Below are 21,604 nucleotides of genomic sequence, written 5' to 3' on the forward strand. Positions count from 1 at the left end.
CCCAGAAAATCGACCCGATCCACGTGGGGCATATTCCAAGTATATTCTGTCCTGTACAAGACATTGTGTAAGAAGAAAACAAAAATAGCATCCATTAAATTTCTTAATGTTCGCTACTGTCAAGGATCGAAAGAAAACGTCCAGCAATTAGTCGGGTAATAATCATGCGACGAATCGGTAATAGCGAAAGGAGAATTAAAGGAAAAATCATCTTCATGTAAGGCCAGGGCACAAAACCAAACAGACACATCAACATTAGCTGACCTACTTGATATACGGTGAACTGATGGATTTTGCGCTGTGGAACACGTCGGATGTAGTGATTTGGCGGGTAAGCGGATTGCTGCGTAAAGAAGAGTGTGATGCGTTCAAACATTTGATTGCCGTCGAGTCCGGTGATGGCCACATAGAGGAAAAGCCCGTTGAGAACGGCCGGCGGGATGTAGGCCAATGGGTAGGGCAACAACAGAATCGATAAGCCAATGAGGATGTGCGAAAATAGAACGGTCAATCGGGTCTCCCTCACTCGAACAATTCTTTAAAAATTCTTATTTAAGATTAAAGTCCAAATTTTTTAATCTAAAGCAATGAGAATTACATTTGATAGACGTGGCCTTGATGAACACGTTGCTCGACATCGGCCAGGGCACGGGCGTGAAGTGGCGAGTGAGGTACGAGTGCATGCATCCATGGTAATCCGACAGCAGACAATGCAGCCGTCAAAATGGCCATTACAAATAAATCCCAATGGTATGCCGGCCCTTTCTTTAAACTGGTAGATAAAAAAACAGGAATATACATGAAAGGAGCGAAATGAAATAACTGCCTGAGTTTTACTTGTTGAGTGGCGTGTTCACCATCGCTGATGAAATATTTTGATCCATCAAAATGAGCAACGACAAGGCAAAACCCAAACCCATTGCTCCGACGATGGCCAATCCAGGAAGGCGATCCAACGGTGTCAAAGAAAATACATTTTCACTGTCATCGTAACGGAACGGCTCAACTGTAATGAAATACAAGATATAACTGGTTGGACGATTACTGCTGAAATGATAATCAAATTACCTTTAATGTTTTGGAAGAGATAAGAACCAACAAAACTCATGGTGACAACAGCGATGGGCAATGCATAATCTGCCAAGGCTTCCCGTTTTCCAGTAGAGAGGAAATTCCTTGAAAAATTCAATAAATTTAATCAATTTGAATGATTTCGGTATCGAAATCAGGTGTCCATACGTTTTCTTGAAATTAAAGATGGAAACGCCTAGCCAAACGGTGCCGAGCATCAGTAAAAGGAAAAGCAGCGAACTGGCTTGATTGCATTCAATCGTCATCGGCTTTTCGATGGCCGCCATAAATGTTTCTGCCGTTGAGCTGTTTGTTGTATTTTCATTCACTAAATAATAAGACAGCGATGATTTGATGCCTTCCGTCATGTTCACATTGCCCAAACATTGAGGAGAATTGAAATTCTTTTGAAAATCTGAAAAATTAAATCATACGTAAGAAATATGCTCTAAAAATTAATTATTATTATTATTATTTACTTTTGGCAGTATCCCGAAAAGCATCAACGCAAAATGCAATCGAAATGAAAAGGCCAAAAATGTCCTCTGTAGAACGGGTACACCAACGCATCAATCGTGAGACGTTAAAAAGCGAAAAGAGTAAAAGGAAAAAGGCACACCAAAGGCCAACGCAGCCATACATGGCATAGAAATCCAACTGGAAATCATCACATATGCTGGAAATAACTGATAAACGATTAAATTACGATCAAATCCTAATCATAAATTGAAAAATGGCATACCTTTGATGTAGAGTGCTAGAGGTGCAGTAGTTAAAAGAATTAATAGTGGCTGGCCACCAAATATGACAAAAAATAGACCACCAATCGTTTGCCCCATGATCACCTTTTTGACACCTAATTGACGAAAAATGTAAAAACAAGGAGATTTGAGTTTCTTTCAATTTAATTTACCTATTTTCCCGTGGGTGTTGTGATCGTTGAGAACACCGAAAGCGATGGCCGGAAGGAGGCAGGCAAAGTAGAGGAAAAAGGTGGTGGAAAGAACCTTTTGAGGTGTTTTTACTCCAATTATGCCATCGACATAGTCCGATACATAATGCGGTAGTCGACGGGAAAGATCATCTCGGATGCCTTGCCCAAACTGACAAAGTCTCCCGATACCCTGATTATACAACCGAATATAATTATCTGCACACGTAATGTCTGTGAACGAATGCCAAACTCACGTTACTCATTGCGGTGTTTTTGGGTGGTTCAACATCGGCGTCCAATTTGTTAGAAACGGCTGAACGACTCTGATGCTGTTCCTTAATCAATTCTCGCGTTCGATTGAAAATAAGCTGCTTGAATCCTTCTTCGGTAACTACTTCCACCAATTGACGGCGCAGATGATGATCAGCTAACAATGTAGCAAATGTACGGCCCGTCTCCAAGGCATTCTTTGTCCCTTTCTATCATTTGCCGTGTACAAAGTACTTTTGATTCAAAGAATATATTTGTTTGATGTCATTACCTCTTTAGCTGGACAGAGTATGAGCACAAAAAGTTGGAGATCACGGCAATTCGTTCCCATATTCGTTGGATGTTTGAGCCTGACGATGGCCATGTGTCGCTGCACAAGTGATGGAATATCGCCACTAAACAAAATTATGTCTGGTATTTTAGGGTTCAATATCAGCAAGAACAAAGTTGCTTACACCAGGCATATCCAAGATTCTTCGTAGGCAAAATTGGCATTAATTTTGTCTTTGGGGCTGTATGTGGCCTGAATTGTTCTACTTGAGGCTGGAATATGAGAACACATCATAAAAAAGGCCCTGCTCCAAATAGCACTGCATTTTAATGTTTTATCTACGTACCAGCATTGTGTGTAAAGAGGATATTTTTGGCTTCTTCAACCACAGACATAGGTAATCCAATTTTGTTCAGCAACATGTCCACCAAATCGACTGAGGACGAGTACGTCTCTTCTGCAACGTCGTCAAGTAAAAGAACATGCGCCTGGTTGAAAAATTGGTCTACATCGACGCTCGGTCTCACTTCGGCGTCAAAATCCTGCAGAGGTAAGTTCTGCAACATAATAAAAATATTCTTGTAAATTTTAAGTGGTTTTCTTAGATCTTGGACATTTTTAAAGCTCACCTCGTATTTGGCATAGACCAGACTCGTCTCTTCACATTCCCCTGCAAAATAATAATTTAGAGATATAAATAAAACATAATAATCACGAGCACTAGTTGAAAAGAGCCATTTAACCACAATGAATGCCATTAAGGAGTTCCCAATTTAAATCAAGACCAAAACCAGGACTTAATGAAGTGAAATACAATACTTGTTTTTACCGTAGGTGAGTCGCCATTCATTATCACGAAACTCCCAAACTGGACTAGTGTTGCTAGTTCTTGTTTGTAAGCCTACTTCATTGATATCCAAATGCACTTGGCCGTCAGACTGCACAGGGGAATCCTTGACACTATGCATATCCATAGCATTTGGGCAGGGCCAATCAGGATTCGATGGTAAACAATTTAAGTTGTTTTCATAACAGCTCATCCCTTCAAGCGTTTCCTTTGTTAAATCCTTCATGGTTTAGCTGGAAATAAAGGAACATAAATGGGACACCTTTATTCAATTAACACCACCATCAAATGTGAAGGAATCTTCGTTAAATACTTGAGAATTGAGCGTCAAACCGAATGACAAGAAGCCTTGCTTTGTTAATCAGTTCAATCGAGACACGCATGTGTGAACTCAACGGATTCCGGCAGCCAAACGTACTGCACAAGGCTGATGAAGCGAAAGCTTTTATAAGCATCTCGCAGGAAGGCATGGTCAACTAGATGGTGAAAGCGCGCCTTACAATTTGGTCATCGTCTTAATGGGGCAGTCCTGAGCGAATCCCATAGACTTTTATTATCGTAAGGAAACTAAAGCCTGCTTACCATAAATAGCCACTTATGAGCCTTGGCTCCATGATGTAATTCACTGTCGGTTTCAAGTTCATAACAGCACAGCGGACCTACAGACTTTCTCCTTTTTGTATAGGTATTTTGCTTTCGCTTTTCCCCAATTCATTTTTCTCTGATAGAGGCACATAGGCGAAGCGACAACGTATAGCTCGAGGCGGCAATAGCTTATCCAACTGAAAGTGTAAAAAGAGTTTCATTTAGGGAAAAGAAAAATATCGAACAATACGTGAACCTACCAGCGAAGCGAAAGCGCAAAAGTGAAAGTTTTAAACGATTGTAATAATTTACAGCAATTCTTTTTATCGCATTTGCTAAAATGTGAAAATCCTATTTTCCCAACATGCCTCTATAATTGGGGCCATGTAAACTTCTACATACAGCGCGGCTTGATTTTTTTTCGATACTGCACTGGAAAATGAGAAAGTTGCCACCTTCTATTTTTTTCCCCCCCCCCCCCCCCCCCCCCCACACACACACACACACACACACACACACACACACACACACACACACACACACACACACACACACACACACACACACACACACACACACACACACACACACACACACCACACACACACACACACAGTTTGATACAGAACTTCTTTAATAGCGGTCACTATTGGTTAAGTTGCGTCCAAAGGTTTTCAAACGTCCGGCACCGTCCTTAGCCTTGCGCACACTTTGAATAATTTTTCGTTTTAACTTCTAGGAGATTAAAGAGAACCAATAAAAGACTATTCTTTTCTATTATCATGTAGAAAATATACATACCACATTTTGCCAGGATAGGTGAATTTAAGATGTTATCTTTCTTGGTGATTTGTTTTTTGAAGAATAAAACAATCTATTCCTAGAGTTCATCTAACACAAGAACGTTGATGAAATGCTACTGTTGTAGTAGTAGTAGTTGTCCTCAATCGAACTAGAATAATGTTAGGCAAAGTAGAATGTGGTGGTTAATTAAAGGACAAACCACGCTATTTACCCCAGTATTCACATCTCTGCAGAAATATAATTTCTAGTTTCAAATGACAAATGCTGAGAAAATGCTCTAGATCCCCACGTTATCCATCTCTCTTTTCAAAAAGTTAAAGAGTACAGTGAGAAAAACAAGAGAAATGTAGTTATTTTAACTTGTTGGGTGTTACCTGTTCAAAACATTTCTAAAACTTTTGGCCTGATAATGATGACCTTTTTGTACTCGAACTTCATGTGGGGCTTTGAGATACAAAGGCAAAAGGTGCCAAATAGAACATAGCTAGATCCTTCAACTTGGTACTATCAATAGAAAAATTATGTAAACCATGATGGTCTGTGTGGCAGCAAATCTGTTGAAGAAGATGTAGAAACCTACCATGCAATGGTTGAAGAATGAGATCTTCTTGGAGAATATACTTGTTTTCTTTCCACGTGTTGTCCACACACGACATGCAAGCTTTTTTTGTAAAAAGAATATTCTTTGCTGACCGATTTCTTAGATTAAACGAGAATATGGCAGTGTGCCCTATGGTAAGTCACGGCGTCCACGCGTTTCGAGACCTTTGTCGTTTGCAACTGTAGGACGCCATTTTTTTTGTCCTTTGTTTATATCGATGAGTATACAGGCCATGGTGAAAAATAACAAATGAAATATTTTTTTATCAGCTAGCAAGGCAAACGCTGATTGAAAAGTAACCTAGTTGCTCCCAGCACGGTATTTGAAAATCGTAAATAACCAATTGAACTAAAAATTAGTTGCTGATTAATCAAGACTCAAAAGTTCAAGATATCAATTAAGTAAAAACAGGGATAGGAGGACAGACTTGGTAATTATGGCTGCCCACATTGTCAGGTCATACATTTTTTTATATAATAAAATGTAGAACCAACTATGTTTCATTTTAGGTCAACAATTGTGGCATTTACAAAAAGCAGCCATGGCTGATTAAACTGATTAAACAATGAGAAGCCATCACAGTCCCAGAAAATACCTCAGATGTTCAACAGTGAAACATATGATATGGTTGGAGATAATCCTGCTGTCAGCTTTGCTATAGAACATTGTTTTTGTTGTGTGTCTAATCTCAATGGTTGGATATATAAGGTAAACTTAAATAAAAACATATTATTTTATTTGCTTAAAGAAAAATCATCCTTCAAAATCCTGTTGTTACTTTTAGTTCACTGCTTTTCAAAGTGATAACCGTGGAACACCCACATACTAAGACTTTACAAATTGTAGAAGTTTAATCTAAGCTTTATTTTATAGGCATTTTCAGAAGTAAGCAATCCCCAGAAATGATGGGGGCATTAATTGTCAGGAAAGGTCATCAAATGGAAATACCTCAAAGCACTCTTTGAAGAAGCAGCATGGCTGTTTTCCCCACTATGTATACATCACATATGTATAATAATCATGTATGATGATTTATGCCTCATCATTATCATGCTTTTTAACCACTCCAACACTCTTTTATGACAAATCACAGGAGAAAGGAAAGAAAATGTACAATCAATTTGCTATTGATTCTGCAACGTGTATTGTTTCACATTATACTGGGGAAAAAATGAAGGTAATTACTATGGTTTAATGAACTTGGAACGCTTGCGGTAGGCTGGGGCGCAGCAAGTGAAACGGACGTCGTTAAGGGCAGTGTTGTCCACCAAAAGTCCGCCTTCTGGACGGACGCGAGTCTCCATTCCGCAAATACCATCAACACATTCAGCGCTGTAATCGCCCCAAAAGCCGCCTGTGTTGCCAATTCCGTTGATCTCGCTGCCATCAGAGCATGTAAAACGGATGTTGTTGACGGCAGTGTTGTCCGTCTGATTTCCGGCTGGGCTAACACGCAACTGGAAGCTTTTCAAGAACGTACCAGTTGGGCAATTCTGTACGGGTTGCGTATTTCCAGCACTAGGTAAATTTGAGTTAAAATTGGAAGTACAGAAACACGATATAAAAAAAATGTTTATTTTCTAATACTAGGTTAATAACGAACTTACTGTCCTGCGGTGGAAGTCAAAGTAGTTTGGCCGGCATCGTCACAGAAAAGAACGAGGGTATTCAGAGCCGAATCGTCAAAAATTGGAGCATCAGCTTCATTAGTGGTTTGGTAACTGACAGCCCTGGAACCTGCTGGGCAAGTTTCCAATGGTCCCCAACGTCCGTCAGTTTCACCGTTAGTGACGGTGATGACTTGACCGTTGGCGAGGCCAACGAAGAGTGCAACCGCCAAATACTTCAATACGTTTCGGATCATGTTGAACGGTCAAGAGTTTTGCTTCTCAAACCAACCACTGGATTATGTTGGCCTGCATCTAGTCGTTATATATCCGCAATGGCTTACGATTGGTGTCATTGGCTTCATAAGATAAAGTTGTGTGTCCTGTACGGTACAATACAACGCAATACAAACACGAATGGACTCACTTTTGTTTGTTTGATTTAAATTGACTTGTTTGTTTTTCCGCAGTCTAAATTTTTTTAGTGTTCTGTTGTTGTGCATCGGCTATCATAGGCGTCACGATTGAAACGATGTTGTTTTTTTTTCATGCTTTTTATGTTGTGTGCAATAATTTGAGTTGAATCCCCTGCTCCATGCGAACATGTGGCAAATGAATCATTTCGTTCCATGTAGCATCAATATTATTAAAGTTTGGAAGATAATTTCTGAGTTTTCATTTTGATAATTTGTCTGCAAAGTAGAGCCATCTATCAATAAAATATTGAAGTCCTTGAAGAGCTGTCTGTTTTAAACCAGACCTCCGCTCCGTGACGTCATCACAATGGGAGGCGAGGTTTTTTTTTAAAAATCAGCTTGTGCCGTGGGTAGATAGTTAAGTAAACCTGTCATATGACGTCCACGCAAACATCCGCAACGGTAGATGACGTCTGATAAACGTCATTTTATCTCCTGTCAGTGACATTTTTATCAACAAGTCATGTGATGTCAATCTGATTGATATGTTACTTTAGTAAGCTGTCGTAAATTTTCTTTTTGGATGAATTTGGAACGTCAAAAAGTTCTAAATGTACTTTTGTTTTAATTCACTTATGGTTAATACAGAAAGAATCAACAGCAAAGAAAACCAACGTTGTTTAAAGCGGTGTTATCACCCAAAGTTCCCATAGGCATAACACGAGTTTCCAGTCCACAGATGCCCGTTAAATCGCAGTTCTCAGCACTGAAATCACCCCAAATACCGGCCGAATTGCCATTGAAATTCAATAAAGTCCCATCTGTGCAATAGAATTGGATGCTGTTGACTGACGTGTTGTCGGATAATTCCGGGTCGTATGTCTCAACTCTCAAACGGAATGAAGACAATGCTTCACCTGGAGGACAATTTTGTCTCAATTCCCAAGTTCCAGTACTAGAATAACAAAGATAACAAGTCATATTGTCTGTAGAGATGAATTGGTAAAAAACAATAACATACTCTCCAAGTATTGAAGTGATACTGGTGCCTGCAGTGTCATTGCAAAATAAACGGATGGAATTCATGGCTGTTTTGTCGTAAAGTATCACGTCTAGTGGATCGTTTTGCGTTTGATAGCCGATGGCTCTTGAACCATCAGGGCAAATTTCCAGCAATCCCCAACTTCCCTCCGTTCCCCCATTGGTAACCGAAATGATTTTCAAAGCTTCGGTGCTCCTGGGCTGAAGCACCAGGCTCAACATTAAAAAGCTGACAAAAAATGCTACTAGGCGATGAACGACCATCTTAAATTGATAGAAAACGTCAATTGATCAACTTGCATCAAAACACCGCACATTAAATGTTCACTTTCGAACACAATGACTTGTGTTGACGTTGTAAGAGGAAGAGTGAAAAACATACATGGTTTTATCTGATAAGCTTTGCTCACCTATAATGCTTACGGTTTTCCCTGTTGGTCTGGTTTCTGGTGCCGCCATTATTGTTGCACACTGGCATTGGAAACAAGGTTAACACAGAAACGAGATAATAGACTGGTTGTTTTCACATGACTACCGGGCTCCATAGTTCATTGGCTAATATGCTACATTCACCTTTCATCATCTTCGACCTGTCCAGTTCACTTCCTGAATATCCACTTTAGGCTAATCAGACCACGTAGACGCATCTATGATTTAATAAAAATACCACATGCGAAAGAATACCACACGTTACTGCACTGTAAAACATGGCGACTGCTCGTTGTTCGAGTCCATTGTATACGAGATGCCAAGTTTTAAAATAAGATATAAAAAGATGAAAGAATAATATCAATAATAAAAAAAAAAAAATTTACAGGGTCACGGGAATTAGAGGCTCTCTCCATAAGTTTTGAAAACATTTCCTTACATTTGAATTACGAAAATTTTTTTTTAAGTAGGGGTCGCTGAATGCGCCCTCAAATTTGGAAAGGTAGCCATGTTTTCGTATTATCTACGTGAAAATAGTGGGATGGCTTTGTTCGCCAATTTGTCAGCCCAAAAAGTTTTCTTTCACGTTTATCGTTTTGGAATAATCGTACTGTAGGCATCGATGCATCTTGTAATTGGCTTAGTGATTGATTTTGTGTACTGTTAAACGCTAAGTTTTTGTATAATGTGCTTATTATAGGAAGGGGTACAAAGACATTACAACCTCGTTCTGTACTACAGACGTATCGAAATTGGCCAGTATTAATTCACATTCCTAGAGCGTTTTATAAAGATGACAACGATACGTAAACTTAAAATTTCTTGAGGTCGACCGCAGTGCAGCAAGTGAAACGGACATCATTAAGGGCGGTGTTGTCAACCAGAAGTCCACCATCGGGACGAACACGAGTTTCAATTCCACAAATGCCATCTAGACATTCGGCGCTGTATTCGCCCCAATATCCTTCTCTGTTGCCGATTCCATTGATGTCACGATCATTGGAGCACATGAAACGAATGTCGTTGACGGCCGTGTTATCTGTCGTGTTGCCCGCTGGACTGACTCGCAATTGGAAGCTCTTCATGTAAGCACCGAACGGGCAGGTCTGAACATTTTGCCAATTTCCTGTACTATATGGATGCCAATAATCAAATTACATTATAAGTTTCTTCCTCGAGATGAAATGGACTTACTGTCCGGGAGTGGAAGTCAAGTTGGTTTGCAATGGATCGTCGCAAAAGATAGCGATAGTGTTCACAGCGGAATCATCAACGACGGGAGCATCAAGTTCATTCTGAGTTTGGTAGCTAACGGCTCTGGAACCTGATGGACAAGTTTCCAATGGTCCCCAACGTCCGTCAGTCTCGCCGTTGGTGACAGTAATGACTTGCTGTCCATTAGCGAGGCCAAGGAACACGAACAAGGCTAAATATCCTACAACAACATTCTTAATCATGGCTGATTGGAAAATATTACCTGAATTAGGCAAAGAAATCAAGATCATAAAAACAAGTCTTGCCCTACGTTCGGCAAAGCAACAACTAATGGAGATGAGCACGATAGCACATTTATAAAGGCTATATATCTATGCCTTTTGACATATGCATTACCGAAACATAATAACATGATATATATTTTTGAAAATACATATCATGTACGGGAAGGCGATGAAAGGCGTAGACAAGTTAGGTTTTCCCCAGCTCCAACTCTGTAGATAGATACAAATTAGATATCGATGTGGTTCTACAATCGTCTGCTTCACATGGGGGCGTTCATGGATTCAGGGCTTCCATTACTTGCATCATTTCCTGCCAGTACATCTTCTTCTTTGTATGTCTCTGATTACAATGAATTGCTACAAATGATTGTTCTAGTTATGAGAGATCTTTGTTAATTGTTGTTTAATTGCTTACATTGATTTTGCAGCAGGTGTGGTGGTTGTGGTGGGACTTTGGAAAGAGATCCACTTTTATCACATTCCTGATAAGGATGAAGGTAACACGTCCTTCGGACTACGTGTCGATTGCCACTCATTTCAACCTGCACGTATCACTGTGATCAGAGATCTGCGATGATGCAATACCGGATTGGGTTAAAGATATCGTCATTTATCTCAGCTTCCTTATGCCATCTGACGACGAAATTTCACCCAAAACTATACATTTTTTAAAAACTTGCTGTGCAACAATTTTGACGAAATTGGTCTGCGAGCAAAGAATAGTTGATGGTAAGGTAAAAAAAAACATTACATATTAATCACTTTACATCTTGCATATTTTTTTTTCAGGTTTTTTCAACAGCCTTTATATTCTCTGACATACTCCAAGTAACTAACAAAAATCTGAGATTATTTCTGACGGCAGGCAATGTCACAGGTAGACAACGGAAAAAACAGGTTTCTAATTGTCGGCGTTTCCTTAACGGGAATGTTGAAGGACCATCGCTTAATTCCGTTTGATATGCTTGGCTCTGTCTGTTGGACGATGACATGAATCAGAAATTATCAAATGGTGACGATACAATTCAATTTGGACAGAATTTCGGAACTTGTAGGCGCAATTTAAATATGCTAATAATTAAGTTTTTTTTTTATCTTTCCCAAATGACCCCAAAAAAATAATAAACAAAAAAAAAAGATGTTCTATTATTCTTCTTATCGCCTAGAGTCGTCCCTATCTAGTAGGTATATATATATTAAAAAAAAGGCTAATGAGACCTTGTTTTTCCTTCCCTAATTGTAGAACAGTTAGGACGCGGTAGATATCACTATATGAATAGCATTATAAGGGCAAAGTAATCAAACCAGGTATTATAAGCAAATGAAATGCTGTTTGACCACGTTAGACAACTAGAACCGAAACGCAATAATTAATCACATTGATTCAAAGTCTCTGCCGGTTTCGACATCTGGAAAGATGCTATCCCCTTTGTTGATTTTTCTTTGATGTCGGATACTTAACAATATTTCCCCCCTGGTTTTTCCAGGCTATCGTGTAAAGTATGCCGATTCGCAAATTGGAGGTTGTCATAACTCCCCGAATGCGTCAATCGGTTTGCAACTAGACGAAAGGATAGTTGGGTCACGTTATTCTGAATTATGTGATGAAAAGTTATTGTCTAATGTCTCGTTACTCTTAGCAATTTGCTATTTTGGTTTTATCACGAATTTTAGGGGAATTCCTGCATGTAAGTACAATGCCACGAGGGGCAGCACAAGACGTTGAACTTTTGCCCTCGAAACAGGGAAAAATTGATTTTGTTTTTCCGACACATTACATAAATATTGAGTATGGACGTTACCACCAAAAAAGGCAAAATAAAAAAATAAAAACTAGAATGTTTTTAAATGAAGCAAAAAGTTTATGACCAAAGAAAACCAGCTTACCTAACAAAATACCCAAAATGGCAGTCCTTCACTCAAAAGGATATGTTTAGTGCTGATCCTCTCGTCCAATGCTAGACAGGGATACAAAACGTGTTTTTTTCGTCTAGCTTTGAAACATCTTCGATAACATCAAAATAATGAGGTGGACACTAAATATTCATTACCTTGTATGGAAATTGGTGGCTGTGGCCATTTTTGAGTTTTGGTTCTTCTAATGTTACGGGACACAAATATTAGAGTCTGCTTCCTTGCTTGTGAGGGTAACAGAACTTAAGATCGGCTGCTGGTCGTTCGATGTGCCATGAAGTACTGCGTAATGCAAGCCGTTCTGTATCGATAAATATTTTAAATATCGCATTTGTAGAATTGATGTTAATTTTAGTTTAATGTATATACGATATAACTGTAGTTGATTTTGATGTACGCCAATGGATTTGTATTGCACAACAGAGTAGATAATGTCGTGTCGGCAGATGCCATCTATTTTCCAGTTAAATCATTAAACTTGGAAAATGTGCTCATGCGTCTACGTAGGTACAGCTATCTGTTGCCACAAGCAATCATCAACGTGTTCCTTTCCGCATTCGCGTACATGTCATAGACTGGCCAGCAAACCAGAAATTTCCAACATCCATATCAAAACGTAGACAAATTAAAAGTCAGCGTTCAAGTTCATACTTGCTCAAACGTATGACCCGATGAAAACAAGGAAGTTCTCGTAGCAGAATGTGCTCTGAAAATTGAGTAGGATGATATTCGTCAGGAACATGTTGACCAGTCAAGTGAAATGTACTTTGAAAGTTAGTTGCACTTTTGTGGTAAGGTAGCAAAAATTTGTTAGAAAAGTGCAGATTAGCACTGTAGATCTGACTGGACGTGCCAGCGATTGTATTTAGGCCACGACATTGCAGACGAATCCAAAATTACGAAATGAAATGAATCACAACGTATAAATTATGATTTTGTATTTCTTTCGACGACTTGTTGAGCAAATAAATAAACTACAGACAATTATTTTTAAAAAAATCAAGTTAAATAAAGACTATTTTAAGGAAAACGTTAATGTAGTTAATTATTCAACACAATGCTAGATATGGGTGACTTGCCCATTCCATTTCACGCCATAAATAAATAAATAACATGTCGCATTGGAAAGAGAGTTGCAAAGACAAAAAAGAAATGGATGATTACTTTTAAAACACTCGGTGAATGAAATTTATATGATATAAATATAGTTTTTCTTTTTTGGCTCTTATTCATTTGCACAAAGTAAATGGGAATGGACTTGGCTTGCAGCCAGACAAATAGAATGTCTTGGTACTCGTCGTTGTAGTCTTTGTTGTCGTTTTGGTATTTGTCTTCGTTTCCAGCACGGTCTCGGTAGGATTAGCAAGTCCAAGAGCAATAAGGATATTATTGGCTAAGTCAGATAGCGCTACGAATCCAATGGGTTCGGGTGTCCTTTCCACAGCCGAACCATCATCGGTTCCACGTGTCAATAGGGAAGGTTGAATTGGATGAGATGCAGTCAGCCAACCGTCAGGTAACCAACCGCTGTTGTCTTTAGCATCCGTTTTGAATCCAGGTCCTACTGTCGGTTCCACCCTGCAATGCGAATTTTCAATTAATCGCTATGAAATCTTGATCTTTGTACGTACGTACTTGTAAGTGCTGGATGGATGGAAATATTGAGTCAACTGATCATCGACGTCTTCGTCAAGCGCGATATAAGCTGGTACGTCAATCCAGTAGTTACGTCTTCGTCGACAATTCGTCACCAAAGATGAGACTGCCGTCGTTATTGAAGCGCATAAGGCATATGTCTCTATGTACGTAGTTTCTGTTTTGGTTGTTGTCGTTGTGGTCGTTCTCGTCACCTTTTTTTTCAGCAGAAAATTGAATTAGTTTTGCTCTTCATGGCACGTCTAATGATTGATTCGTATATACCGTAGGTCGCTGTCCATTGACATAAGCCAGCAATAACACAATGATGGAACAAACCGTAATTGCTATACGATGATGCTTCATTACCGTTGCCTTTTGGTATGCGTTTTAGTAAGCCTTTTTCGATATCAATCTAATCTGTTGAGTGAAGCATCAAAACTGAATGGCACTGCGTCGTCTTCCCTGCGAGTAGTAAATACACACTGATCACTGGTAGCACGGCATCTGTTCGGCGACAGATTTTTATTCGCCATTTATATAGCCATGGTCGCTAAATGAAATGGGGAGGCTTTTAAAATGGACTACTTACATTGCGTTGGCTCATCCACAGGCTGAAAATGGTCTCTTGTTGAATTGGTCACTGGCCATCCTAGCAGTTGACTGGCTGATGAATTTCATGTACAAGTTCAACGCCCCGCTTTTACCAAACAAGGAATTACGTCCATGTGTTATGTATGTAGCAGCCACGTCAATAAATATGGTTTTCATTAAAAGTTGCTTGATCATTCGGTTGCAAAACCAGAAATTCTAGGCTTTAGAAGGCGCCATTCTTTAATCCGGTTTTCCATTCTAACGGTCATGATCTCGGGAACAAGGTGCATGACGCAAGTATAACAAGGTGAATGATCTTGATTAACTTGATTTTTTTTTCTTTTAAGCAGATTTGGACCTTTTCGTTAAAATGCCGACAAATAATACTGAAGACAGTTGTCGTTTACTTAGTCGAGGTCAAGGACGTGCCGCCAATAAACAAGTCGCCATTTTCATCACGTATTGTACCAAAGCCTCCGAAATCGAAATCTACGAAACAAAAAATTGCATGAAACGCTATTTACAGAGAAAAAAAACGTACAGCCATACTCTTCTACTCTACTACTGTCAGAGTTTAAACATCCCATCAGACAAGTAAATGGTCTATGGATGCTACATTTTTAGACGTTTCGGATAGAAAAAAGAATAAACTACATCTTTTACTTACTGGCTATACCATTTCTAGAAACTGAACTAGCTATACCCATGTTGCACAATTTGCTAAGAATGGTGCGAAAATCACGCGAAAAAGAAACTGCTCCCAGAGTAGAAGTCTTCACGAGTCCGACTGCTTTATCGCCTAAAACTGTTGACGATAACTTAAATAGATTGTAGTATATTCACAAAATATATAATATTTATATTGTATATTCACCAAGGTATTGGCTGTACTTGGGTAAATCAATTTGGTCTACAGGGAAAATGGCCGAGTGTTTAACTGACTCGGCCGCCATTTTTGTTGATAACCCAAAGTGAACAGCTGCAATATGTTTGTTAGTATGAAACAAAAAATCTATAAATCATCCTATCCACAACCATCGTCATGACTTACCTATAAAGGACCTTGTGCTGCAGCAGGTACTCATTGATAGATTACTTCGTTGGAGTATAGAATGTACCCGTTAACCTCATTCTCTTTCCTAAAACGAGATACCAACAGTCAAACGTTTCCATATACAGTGGCGATGTTGCAGACGCCTTTCTCTGCTGCAGGCTCTACATGCTGCATCGTTTGCTTGATTACATTTTCCTCTTTCATTTCCATTGGACTGTGAAGTCCTGTCCATCTCTGCTACCCTTCCAATTTTATCGTTAAGACAGGTTTTCTTTCTCTGAGAAAAAAAAATTGTCAACTCAAATCTTTTCATCGTCTTTTACATACTTTAGCTTTAGAAGGTCATTTGTTTCTCGTTGAAAATGAAAGGAACGCCAGGGTTGGCAGGGTACAAGAAAAAGAACAATCTAAGAAGTGACTCTACCTCTCATTGCCCTTTTTTTTTGTTTCCTGACAAAAGAGGAACAAGTTCAGCGAGAAAAAAACAAACTAATATGGAAGAAACCAGAAACTGGCAGCTACAGCGATTCATTTTAACATGACAAGCAAAAATTTCGGTTTGTTTTACTGTTTCCATGCGGCTTCTCCAGAGACTGTAAATCTTGATGCAATCCAGTTGAAACTTGCCAATCTGCTTCCCTCTGATTTCATTAAGAATGTTTGATTGGTTATCGACCTTTGATGAATATCTCGGAACACCAAGTAATTATTCCCAAGGAAAACAATGGATGGAGGAGGAGCTTAACCTCCAGCAATAACTCGTGTCTATTGTGTTTTATTTTTCGTCCAATCAACTAAGACGTTACATCGTAGTTTCGACCATAACATCCAGAGTTTTTGGCTGTAACTGTGGGCAACTAGCCGCTACGGTATTTGTTTGGATACAGCAGGAAGTTTGAAATAACGACACTCTTGTTTGTTTTTTTTCCGGCTAGCAATCAACGATTTAACTATTGTCGTCAGTTACGTGTGGTTGTCAGATAACGTAAAGAAAGTGCGAGTGCTTCCTGTAAACGTAGGAAATTACAATGAAATGCTACAGAAATAGAATTGAAAACGGACCTTTTCTTCATTATCGTAACAAACACGTTCCTCAATGGCGACTTCATTTGGCTGTTGGACTTCTTTGTGGTACATTGTTGGCCATTTGGAATGGTAAGTGTACTTTCTTTTCATTCTAAACTCCTTTTCTTTAACAACTGTAATAATTTCTAGGGTTGGGATCGCTAAATGCCACAGTTGATTGGTCAATCCAGTTTGCCCATGAACCCATAGCTCGGCCTTTCAAAGTACCTGGCCCTGATTCTCTTTGTCCACCATTCAAGAGTGGTGATACAGAACGAATCAATTTCATCGAAAGCACCGGTCAGGAATGTTTAACACCACGGCAAGCTTGTGGTGTCGAGTCGGCAGCTCGTGCAAATAGCAAAATGGACATTAAAGTTTACCTCAATATAGCAAAAATTGGGCCTCCTGGATGGGACGATTTACTCAGACGACCAGGGCGCGTCCGTTCGTGTTCTTTTAATCAAATGTTGGAGAATGAATTTAGCAACGTTGAGATGATAAGAGCAAATTTCACTACCATTCTGAAAAACAGCTCATTTCGTCCGCTAATCGACTCTGGCAATTTCCACACAAGTCATTGGTCTGTCGTGCAAGTCAGCGATGCCATACGTCTCATATTACTGCAAACATATGGCGGCTATTATTTGGATTTTGACAACATTGTTTTCCGTTCACTTCATTGTTTGCGTAATGGATTCTCGTATTTGGAAGAGCATCCTAATATCGAAAATGGAATCATGGTATTTATTCACAAGAAAATAAATTTTTTTCAAAAATATTCAATAAATACTGTTATTTGAAACAGGTGATGGACAAAGATCATCCGTTCCTATCATTCCTCATTCGTTATCTGATGCAAACGTACAGCCCGAAGGCGCGTGTCAGTTTGGGACCACCTGCTTTTGGGAAAGCATTCAAACTGTTTTGTCAAATCAATGATCCTCTATTCAAATCTGGGCTGCATCAATGTCTCGGTAGTTCAAACCTGACTCTCTATCATCCTGACAGTTTCTTCCCTGTGAGACATTACGAACTGGGACATTTCTATTCAACAAGATGGGAAGGATTAAACATACAGAAAATGGAACACGCATACCTCACTCACGTCTACCTCTCCAGCTGGGGAAGAAAAGTGCATCCTAATTCTTTGTATTCACGCTTAGCTAGACAATATTGTCCAACTGTTTGGCATTTGACAAAGGAATCCAACATTCCTCTGGGATTTTAATTATCTTTTTCTTTAGAAACAATGGTAGTGTCCAAGATCTCTCTTGCACCTATAGCTTTCATGTCTGTGACTGTGATGTATAGCGTAATTATAAAAAGGTTTATGTTTTATAGAAATTTATTGAAATATAAAGGGGGTACAACACTCAGAGAAATAATTTAATCGATCAAAAATTAAAAACACGAGATTGACTGCTGACTGTGTAAACGGAAGGGCAAAAGCGTTGGGCTAAGAATCCGTACAGACTGGAATGAGATACTTGCGCTCCATGTCCACTTCCGTAAACATGAACGAGATAACTCGTTTGCAAATTGTCCAATTCTGAAAGAGGAAAGGTAGGTTCGTAAAAACGAATTCGATTTCGAAATGGAATTGGATAAAATGCTTCCGTATATAAAACAGTTATGTTCCAATTGTTACGACAAATCCAAAGCTGACCGAAATCACAACCTTCGCAAATGCCAAATCCGCAAAATTCTCCAGCAGCTTTCAGCAATCCATGAGGTCCAATACATTCTCGGCTCGAAGGGTCGTAAATCTGTGGTATGAGACGCATGTAATGATTGAGCAATTCGTGGCCTTTGTCGAAAATCAAAACTCCGTTTTCAATGCCAGCTTTGTATTCCGCAGAACGCACTTCTCCAGCAGTGTTCCGCAAACAGTTCAACGAGCGTAAGGTAATGACGTCCAGATCGAGATAAATTCCACCAGATTTATGGAGCATAGCAATCCGCACAGCATCGCTCAGGTGTTGATACGCGAATTTGCTTTTTTCAAGTGCGCCACTTTGCAAAAGCGCCTCTAGCGGAGTTCCTATAAAATGTCGTGTCAAATCTTCACGAATAATTTTTACGTTGGGAAACTGTTTGGTGAGGATATCCATCATCTGGCAATGTGCATTGAGGCCGTATCCCCCTTCCATTTCCGGACTTCCGGGTGCAGGATAGAGAGCCATGTGTACGTAAATATTCATGTCTGGATTGGTGCGAGCAGCTGATTCGATGGCGCAAGCTTGCCGTGGTCGAAGACATTTCTCTCCTGAACTTTCAATAAAAAAGATTCGTTTTTCAGCACCTAGAGATTCCGATTCGCAGAGTTCACCAATCAATTGCGGTTGAAATGTCGGTGCTTTAACATTTCCGCGATACACGATAGCTGTTGGCTTAGCTGTAATTGAAATAAAATGAGTTTACTTTAAGAGTTAATTGAAAATGTCATGAAAACTCACAAATGCTGATGATGAATCCGGTGAAAAGAAAACTAAAGTATAACGAAAATAGGAGAATGGACGAGCGTCGAATATAGGATGTCAAGTGTGGAATAATTGGAATGCGTCTTAAAGACTCCCAAATTTTTAACCATAAAAATCTTCGATGCGATGCTGACATGGCGAAAATTGTTTGTTTGACACGAAACATGTTGGCTTTACAAATTCTTCCAAACTTCAGTTTTCAGAGAGTTGGCTGTCGCTTGACTGTTCTTCTTCTTGAAAATGATAAACTAAACTAGTTTCACTCTCGAAAAACCATCCAGTGGCCTAAAGCAAGTAAAAAAAAAGAGAATAAAAAAGAAGAAAAGAAAATAAATGAATAAGAACCAACGTCCAGCAGATGAGAAAGTCGTGCCATGTCGAGCACATATCATTAGAAATTCCTGACAATCAGATCGTTTCATCTAACGACAAACAACGACTGGTTTTGTTTGGTGGCCAACGTCTTTGCATGCCCTTCTACGGCCGTCAAGGATTTTTCTATTCAATTGTGGCAACACACAAACCGGAATGACTGTTTCCAACCGGCTTTTGTCGTAAGGTACCTGCACACATGCAACTGAGCATCGGTCAACGTTCTCGCTATGTCGTGTGCCCTAGAAGGCGGGACTCACACAAAAATGAAAAAAGAACAAAATACATTTTTAATTAAAAAGCTTTAGTTGAACAGTTGTCCGAAGCTTACCAAGTGTTCGGCACAGTGGTCCTACCATTATAAATTGTTATCATAGGCTGGTTTGTAACAACCTATTCGAAAGTTTATATAGGTTGTGGATGAAATGCCGCCAAGAAAACTGTTTGTTGTCGACGTGTTGAAGGTTGGTAGGAAAATGTGCTGCGCTATCTTAGTGTCCAGAGGTTTCCTCGTAGGCTTTCTGCTGGGTATAGTGATAACCCATTTATTGGCAATGGTATCAGTCGAAGTGAATCCCCAATTATTTGCTAGTGAATCTGCTTCTGAACTGGAACAGCTAAAAATCAATGTTGAACCTATAACAACAACAACAACTACAGTTAAAACAACAACTACAACTGTCTCACCTACGCTGCTGAAACGACACGATCGTATTCTTTGTTGGGTGGCTACTTCACCCAAAACCCATTCGAGAGCAAGTTTGGTCAAAGAAACTTGGGGAAAACGTTGTGATAAATTGTTGTTCATGAGTTCCAAACAAGGTATCACCATTGAATTGTAACAAGGCCTGGAATAACAATTCAAAATCAAAAGAAGAAAGGCTGTAATTTTATTTGAATAGATAACATACTACCGGACGCAATTGTTCTACCAGGAAATGACACGTACGCCAATCTATGGGGAAAAACTCAAGAAGCAGTAAAATACATTTATCGTCATCACTTGAAGGAATTTGATTGGTTCTACAAAGCTGATGATGACACGTATAAACCACATTTCCAATTCGATAATAATTCAGCGTTCTTATGAATACAAAAATGTAGGTACGCGGTGATTGAAAATTTACGTCACTTGCTTTTACCTTTCAACGCTTCAGCGCCACTTCATCTCGGCTTCAAATACAGGAATCCAGAAGTCAAACAAGGTTTCCATTCCGGTGGACCGGGTTATGTTTTATCGCGAGAAGCTGTCCGTCGATTCGTTGAAATCGGTCTGCAATTCAATGAGAATGTAAGCAGCACACTGGATGTTACTTTACAAAATGGAACTATGGTCAATATTACTAAGAGTAGCAGTGACCGCAATCTGTGTGTACCCGGACCCAAAGGACTTGAAGACTTCAACATGGGTAAAGAATAACCTGATAATAAGATGACTAATCTGTTATGAAAATTTGTTTGGTTTTAAGGAAAATGCCTGGATAAGTTGAATGTGACAGCAGGTGATTCAAGAGATGACGACAACATTGAACGTTTCTTGCCCTGGAGGCTGGAAGATATGATTTGCGGCCATCTAAAGTTTAAGGGTAGCTGGTTTCTTCGAGACTGGTCATTTTATCCACTCAAAAAGGTTAGTTTCCTTTCATGGAAAATACATCCATAAGGGTGACACTTTTAGCTCAGTTTTATACTCCTGTAAAAACAAAAACAATTATGGAAGGAGCTACAGCTTTTTAAACATCCATCCAACCTAATAGGCTAACTGTGATTCCCGTATTTAGCCCTTGAATAATTTATAGGATTATTTTTTTGTGGCATCATGGAAACAGTGTTTTCGTGCTGGATGGTGGACATTATAGTTAGACACCTAATAACTAATATCACATTGTCTTTTGTATGTTTGAAAAGGACATGGAATGCTGTTCCCCATATGCAGTCTCATTCCATTATGTAAAGGATTATCAACTCAAAGTCTACGAGTACCTCATCTACAGATTACGTCTTCATCACTAGTCGGCTTGTTACTAATCGACATCACGTTTTGCTTTATATGACTGTACAGACCAGTAACAATTGAAGTGAATAAACTCTTGAAATTCTATATGTTGTCTG

General features: G+C 39.3%; 8 protein-coding genes and 1 long non-coding RNA gene across 9 annotated transcripts; 2 read left to right on the forward strand and 7 right to left on the reverse strand.

The window, feature by feature from the left end:
* Positions 1-20: 20 nt before the first annotated feature.
* Positions 21-4,134, reverse strand: LOC130697976 (solute carrier family 4 member 11-like). Its single transcript, XM_057520764.2, has 16 exons — positions 3,976-4,134; positions 3,707-3,922; positions 3,376-3,626; positions 3,176-3,216; positions 2,893-3,103; positions 2,731-2,818; positions 2,547-2,670; positions 2,260-2,484; positions 1,985-2,195; positions 1,814-1,927; positions 1,551-1,757; positions 1,240-1,486; positions 1,069-1,175; positions 838-1,006; positions 599-772; positions 21-536 (listed from the first exon to the last, which is right to left on the reverse strand). The coding sequence occupies exons 3-16, from the start codon at positions 3,617-3,619 to the stop codon at positions 104-106; spliced, it is 2,595 nt and encodes an 864-aa protein (XP_057376747.1). The 5' UTR covers positions 3,620-3,626; positions 3,707-3,922; positions 3,976-4,134; the 3' UTR covers positions 21-103.
* Positions 4,135-4,592: 458 nt separating this feature from the next.
* LOC130697987 (uncharacterized) lies at positions 4,593-5,552 on the reverse strand. The gene is made up of 5 exons (XR_009003093.2): positions 5,363-5,552; positions 5,157-5,286; positions 4,994-5,084; positions 4,780-4,930; positions 4,593-4,713 (listed from the first exon to the last, which is right to left on the reverse strand). It is a non-coding gene; the product is annotated as an uncharacterized LOC130697987 (long non-coding RNA).
* A 951-nt stretch (positions 5,553-6,503) lies between these two features.
* Positions 6,504-7,304, reverse strand: LOC130697981 (vitelline membrane outer layer protein 1 homolog). Its single transcript, XM_057520770.2, has 2 exons — positions 6,991-7,304; positions 6,504-6,901 (listed from the first exon to the last, which is right to left on the reverse strand). Exons 1-2 carry the CDS (start codon positions 7,245-7,247, stop codon positions 6,568-6,570), a joined length of 591 nt encoding a protein of 196 aa, XP_057376753.1. The 5' UTR covers positions 7,248-7,304; the 3' UTR covers positions 6,504-6,567.
* Positions 7,305-8,011: 707 nt separating this feature from the next.
* On the reverse strand, positions 8,012-8,753 carry LOC130697982 (vitelline membrane outer layer protein 1 homolog). The gene is made up of 2 exons (XM_057520771.2): positions 8,428-8,753; positions 8,012-8,361 (listed from the first exon to the last, which is right to left on the reverse strand). The coding sequence occupies exons 1-2, from the start codon at positions 8,709-8,711 to the stop codon at positions 8,061-8,063; spliced, it is 585 nt and encodes a 194-aa protein (XP_057376754.1). The 5' UTR covers positions 8,712-8,753; the 3' UTR covers positions 8,012-8,060.
* Positions 8,754-9,589: 836 nt separating this feature from the next.
* On the reverse strand, positions 9,590-10,428 carry LOC130697980 (vitelline membrane outer layer protein 1 homolog). The gene is made up of 2 exons (XM_057520769.2): positions 10,071-10,428; positions 9,590-10,007 (listed from the first exon to the last, which is right to left on the reverse strand). Exons 1-2 carry the CDS (start codon positions 10,379-10,381, stop codon positions 9,689-9,691), a joined length of 630 nt encoding a protein of 209 aa, XP_057376752.1. The 5' UTR covers positions 10,382-10,428; the 3' UTR covers positions 9,590-9,688.
* Positions 10,429-13,210: 2,782 nt separating this feature from the next.
* Positions 13,211-14,430, reverse strand: LOC130697979 (uncharacterized). Its single transcript, XM_057520768.2, has 3 exons — positions 14,210-14,430; positions 13,925-14,139; positions 13,211-13,867 (listed from the first exon to the last, which is right to left on the reverse strand). Exons 1-3 carry the CDS (start codon positions 14,288-14,290, stop codon positions 13,519-13,521), a joined length of 645 nt encoding a protein of 214 aa, XP_057376751.1. The 5' UTR covers positions 14,291-14,430; the 3' UTR covers positions 13,211-13,518.
* Positions 14,431-16,510: 2,080 nt separating this feature from the next.
* Positions 16,511-18,012, forward strand: LOC130697978 (uncharacterized). The gene is made up of 3 exons (XM_057520766.2): positions 16,511-16,727; positions 16,788-17,380; positions 17,446-18,012. The coding sequence occupies exons 1-3, from the start codon at positions 16,601-16,603 to the stop codon at positions 17,866-17,868; spliced, it is 1,143 nt and encodes a 380-aa protein (XP_057376749.1). The 5' UTR covers positions 16,511-16,600; the 3' UTR covers positions 17,869-18,012.
* Positions 17,968-19,405, reverse strand: LOC130697977 (lactosylceramide 4-alpha-galactosyltransferase-like). Its single transcript, XM_057520765.2, has 2 exons — positions 19,097-19,405; positions 17,968-19,035 (listed from the first exon to the last, which is right to left on the reverse strand). Exons 1-2 carry the CDS (start codon positions 19,284-19,286, stop codon positions 18,035-18,037), a joined length of 1,191 nt encoding a protein of 396 aa, XP_057376748.1. The 5' UTR covers positions 19,287-19,405; the 3' UTR covers positions 17,968-18,034.
* Positions 19,406-19,866: 461 nt separating this feature from the next.
* On the forward strand, positions 19,867-21,561 carry LOC132088298 (glycoprotein-N-acetylgalactosamine 3-beta-galactosyltransferase 1-like). The gene is made up of 5 exons (XM_059496884.1): positions 19,867-20,314; positions 20,395-20,536; positions 20,597-20,901; positions 20,962-21,122; positions 21,401-21,561. The coding sequence occupies exons 1-5, from the start codon at positions 19,918-19,920 to the stop codon at positions 21,503-21,505; spliced, it is 1,110 nt and encodes a 369-aa protein (XP_059352867.1). The 5' UTR covers positions 19,867-19,917; the 3' UTR covers positions 21,506-21,561.
* Positions 21,562-21,604: the final 43 nt, after the last annotated feature.

This window comes from Daphnia carinata, chromosome 9 (assembly GCF_022539665.2).
Source record: "Daphnia carinata strain CSIRO-1 chromosome 9, CSIRO_AGI_Dcar_HiC_V3, whole genome shotgun sequence".
In the NCBI taxonomy this organism is placed as follows: domain Eukaryota; kingdom Metazoa; phylum Arthropoda; class Branchiopoda; order Diplostraca; family Daphniidae; genus Daphnia; species Daphnia carinata.

Excerpts from the sequence above, each read along its gene's own strand:
- LOC130697982 (XM_057520771.2), bottom strand. The coding sequence starts at position 8,711 with ATGGTCGTTCATCGCCTAGTAGCATTTTTTGTCAGCTTTTTAATGTTG. Across the intron at positions 8,362-8,427 it reads ATCACTTCAATACTTGGAGA|TACTGGAACTTGGGAATTGA; the intron begins GTATGTTATTGT and ends TTGTTATTCTAG.
- LOC130697976 (XM_057520764.2), bottom strand. The coding sequence starts at position 3,619 with ATGAAGGATTTAACAAAGGAAACGCTTGAAGGGATGAGCTGTTATGAA. Across the intron at positions 2,485-2,546 it reads TACTCTGTCCAGCTAAAGAG|AAAGGGACAAAGAATGCCTT; the intron begins GTAATGACATCA and ends GGCAAATGATAG. Across the intron at positions 1,758-1,813 it reads TCTAGCACTCTACATCAAAG|TTATTTCCAGCATATGTGAT; the intron begins GTATGCCATTTT and ends ATCGTTTATCAG.
- LOC130697981 (XM_057520770.2), bottom strand. The coding sequence starts at position 7,247 with ATGATCCGAAACGTATTGAAGTATTTGGCGGTTGCACTCTTCGTTGGC. Across the intron at positions 6,902-6,990 it reads TTGACTTCCACCGCAGGACA|TGCTGGAAATACGCAACCCG; the intron begins GTAAGTTCGTTA and ends AAATTTACCTAG.
- LOC130697977 (XM_057520765.2), bottom strand. The coding sequence starts at position 19,286 with ATGTTTCGTGTCAAACAAACAATTTTCGCCATGTCAGCATCGCATCGA. Across the intron at positions 19,036-19,096 it reads CGGATTCATCATCAGCATTT|CTAAGCCAACAGCTATCGTG; the intron begins GTGAGTTTTCAT and ends TTTCAATTACAG.
- LOC130697979 (XM_057520768.2), bottom strand. The coding sequence starts at position 14,290 with ATGAAGCATCATCGTATAGCAATTACGGTTTGTTCCATCATTGTGTTA. Across the intron at positions 14,140-14,209 it reads TCAATGGACAGCGACCTACG|GTGACGAGAACGACCACAAC; the intron begins GTATATACGAAT and ends CTGAAAAAAAAG. Across the intron at positions 13,868-13,924 it reads CATCCATCCAGCACTTACAA|GGTGGAACCGACAGTAGGAC; the intron begins GTACGTACGTAC and ends TTCGCATTGCAG.
- LOC130697980 (XM_057520769.2), bottom strand. The coding sequence starts at position 10,381 with ATGATCTTGATTTCTTTGCCTAATTCAGGTAATATTTTCCAATCAGCC. Across the intron at positions 10,008-10,070 it reads TTGACTTCCACTCCCGGACA|TACAGGAAATTGGCAAAATG; the intron begins GTAAGTCCATTT and ends GCATCCATATAG.
- LOC130697978 (XM_057520766.2), top strand. The coding sequence starts at position 16,601 with ATGAAATGCTACAGAAATAGAATTGAAAACGGACCTTTTCTTCATTAT. Across the intron at positions 16,728-16,787 it reads ATTGTTGGCCATTTGGAATG|GGTTGGGATCGCTAAATGCC; the intron begins GTAAGTGTACTT and ends AATAATTTCTAG. Across the intron at positions 17,381-17,445 it reads ATATCGAAAATGGAATCATG|GTGATGGACAAAGATCATCC; the intron begins GTATTTATTCAC and ends TATTTGAAACAG.
- LOC132088298 (XM_059496884.1), top strand. The coding sequence starts at position 19,918 with ATGCCGCCAAGAAAACTGTTTGTTGTCGACGTGTTGAAGGTTGGTAGG. Across the intron at positions 20,537-20,596 it reads TACAAAGCTGATGATGACAC|GTACGCGGTGATTGAAAATT; the intron begins GTATAAACCACA and ends ACAAAAATGTAG. Across the intron at positions 20,902-20,961 it reads ACTTGAAGACTTCAACATGG|GAAAATGCCTGGATAAGTTG; the intron begins GTAAAGAATAAC and ends TTTGGTTTTAAG.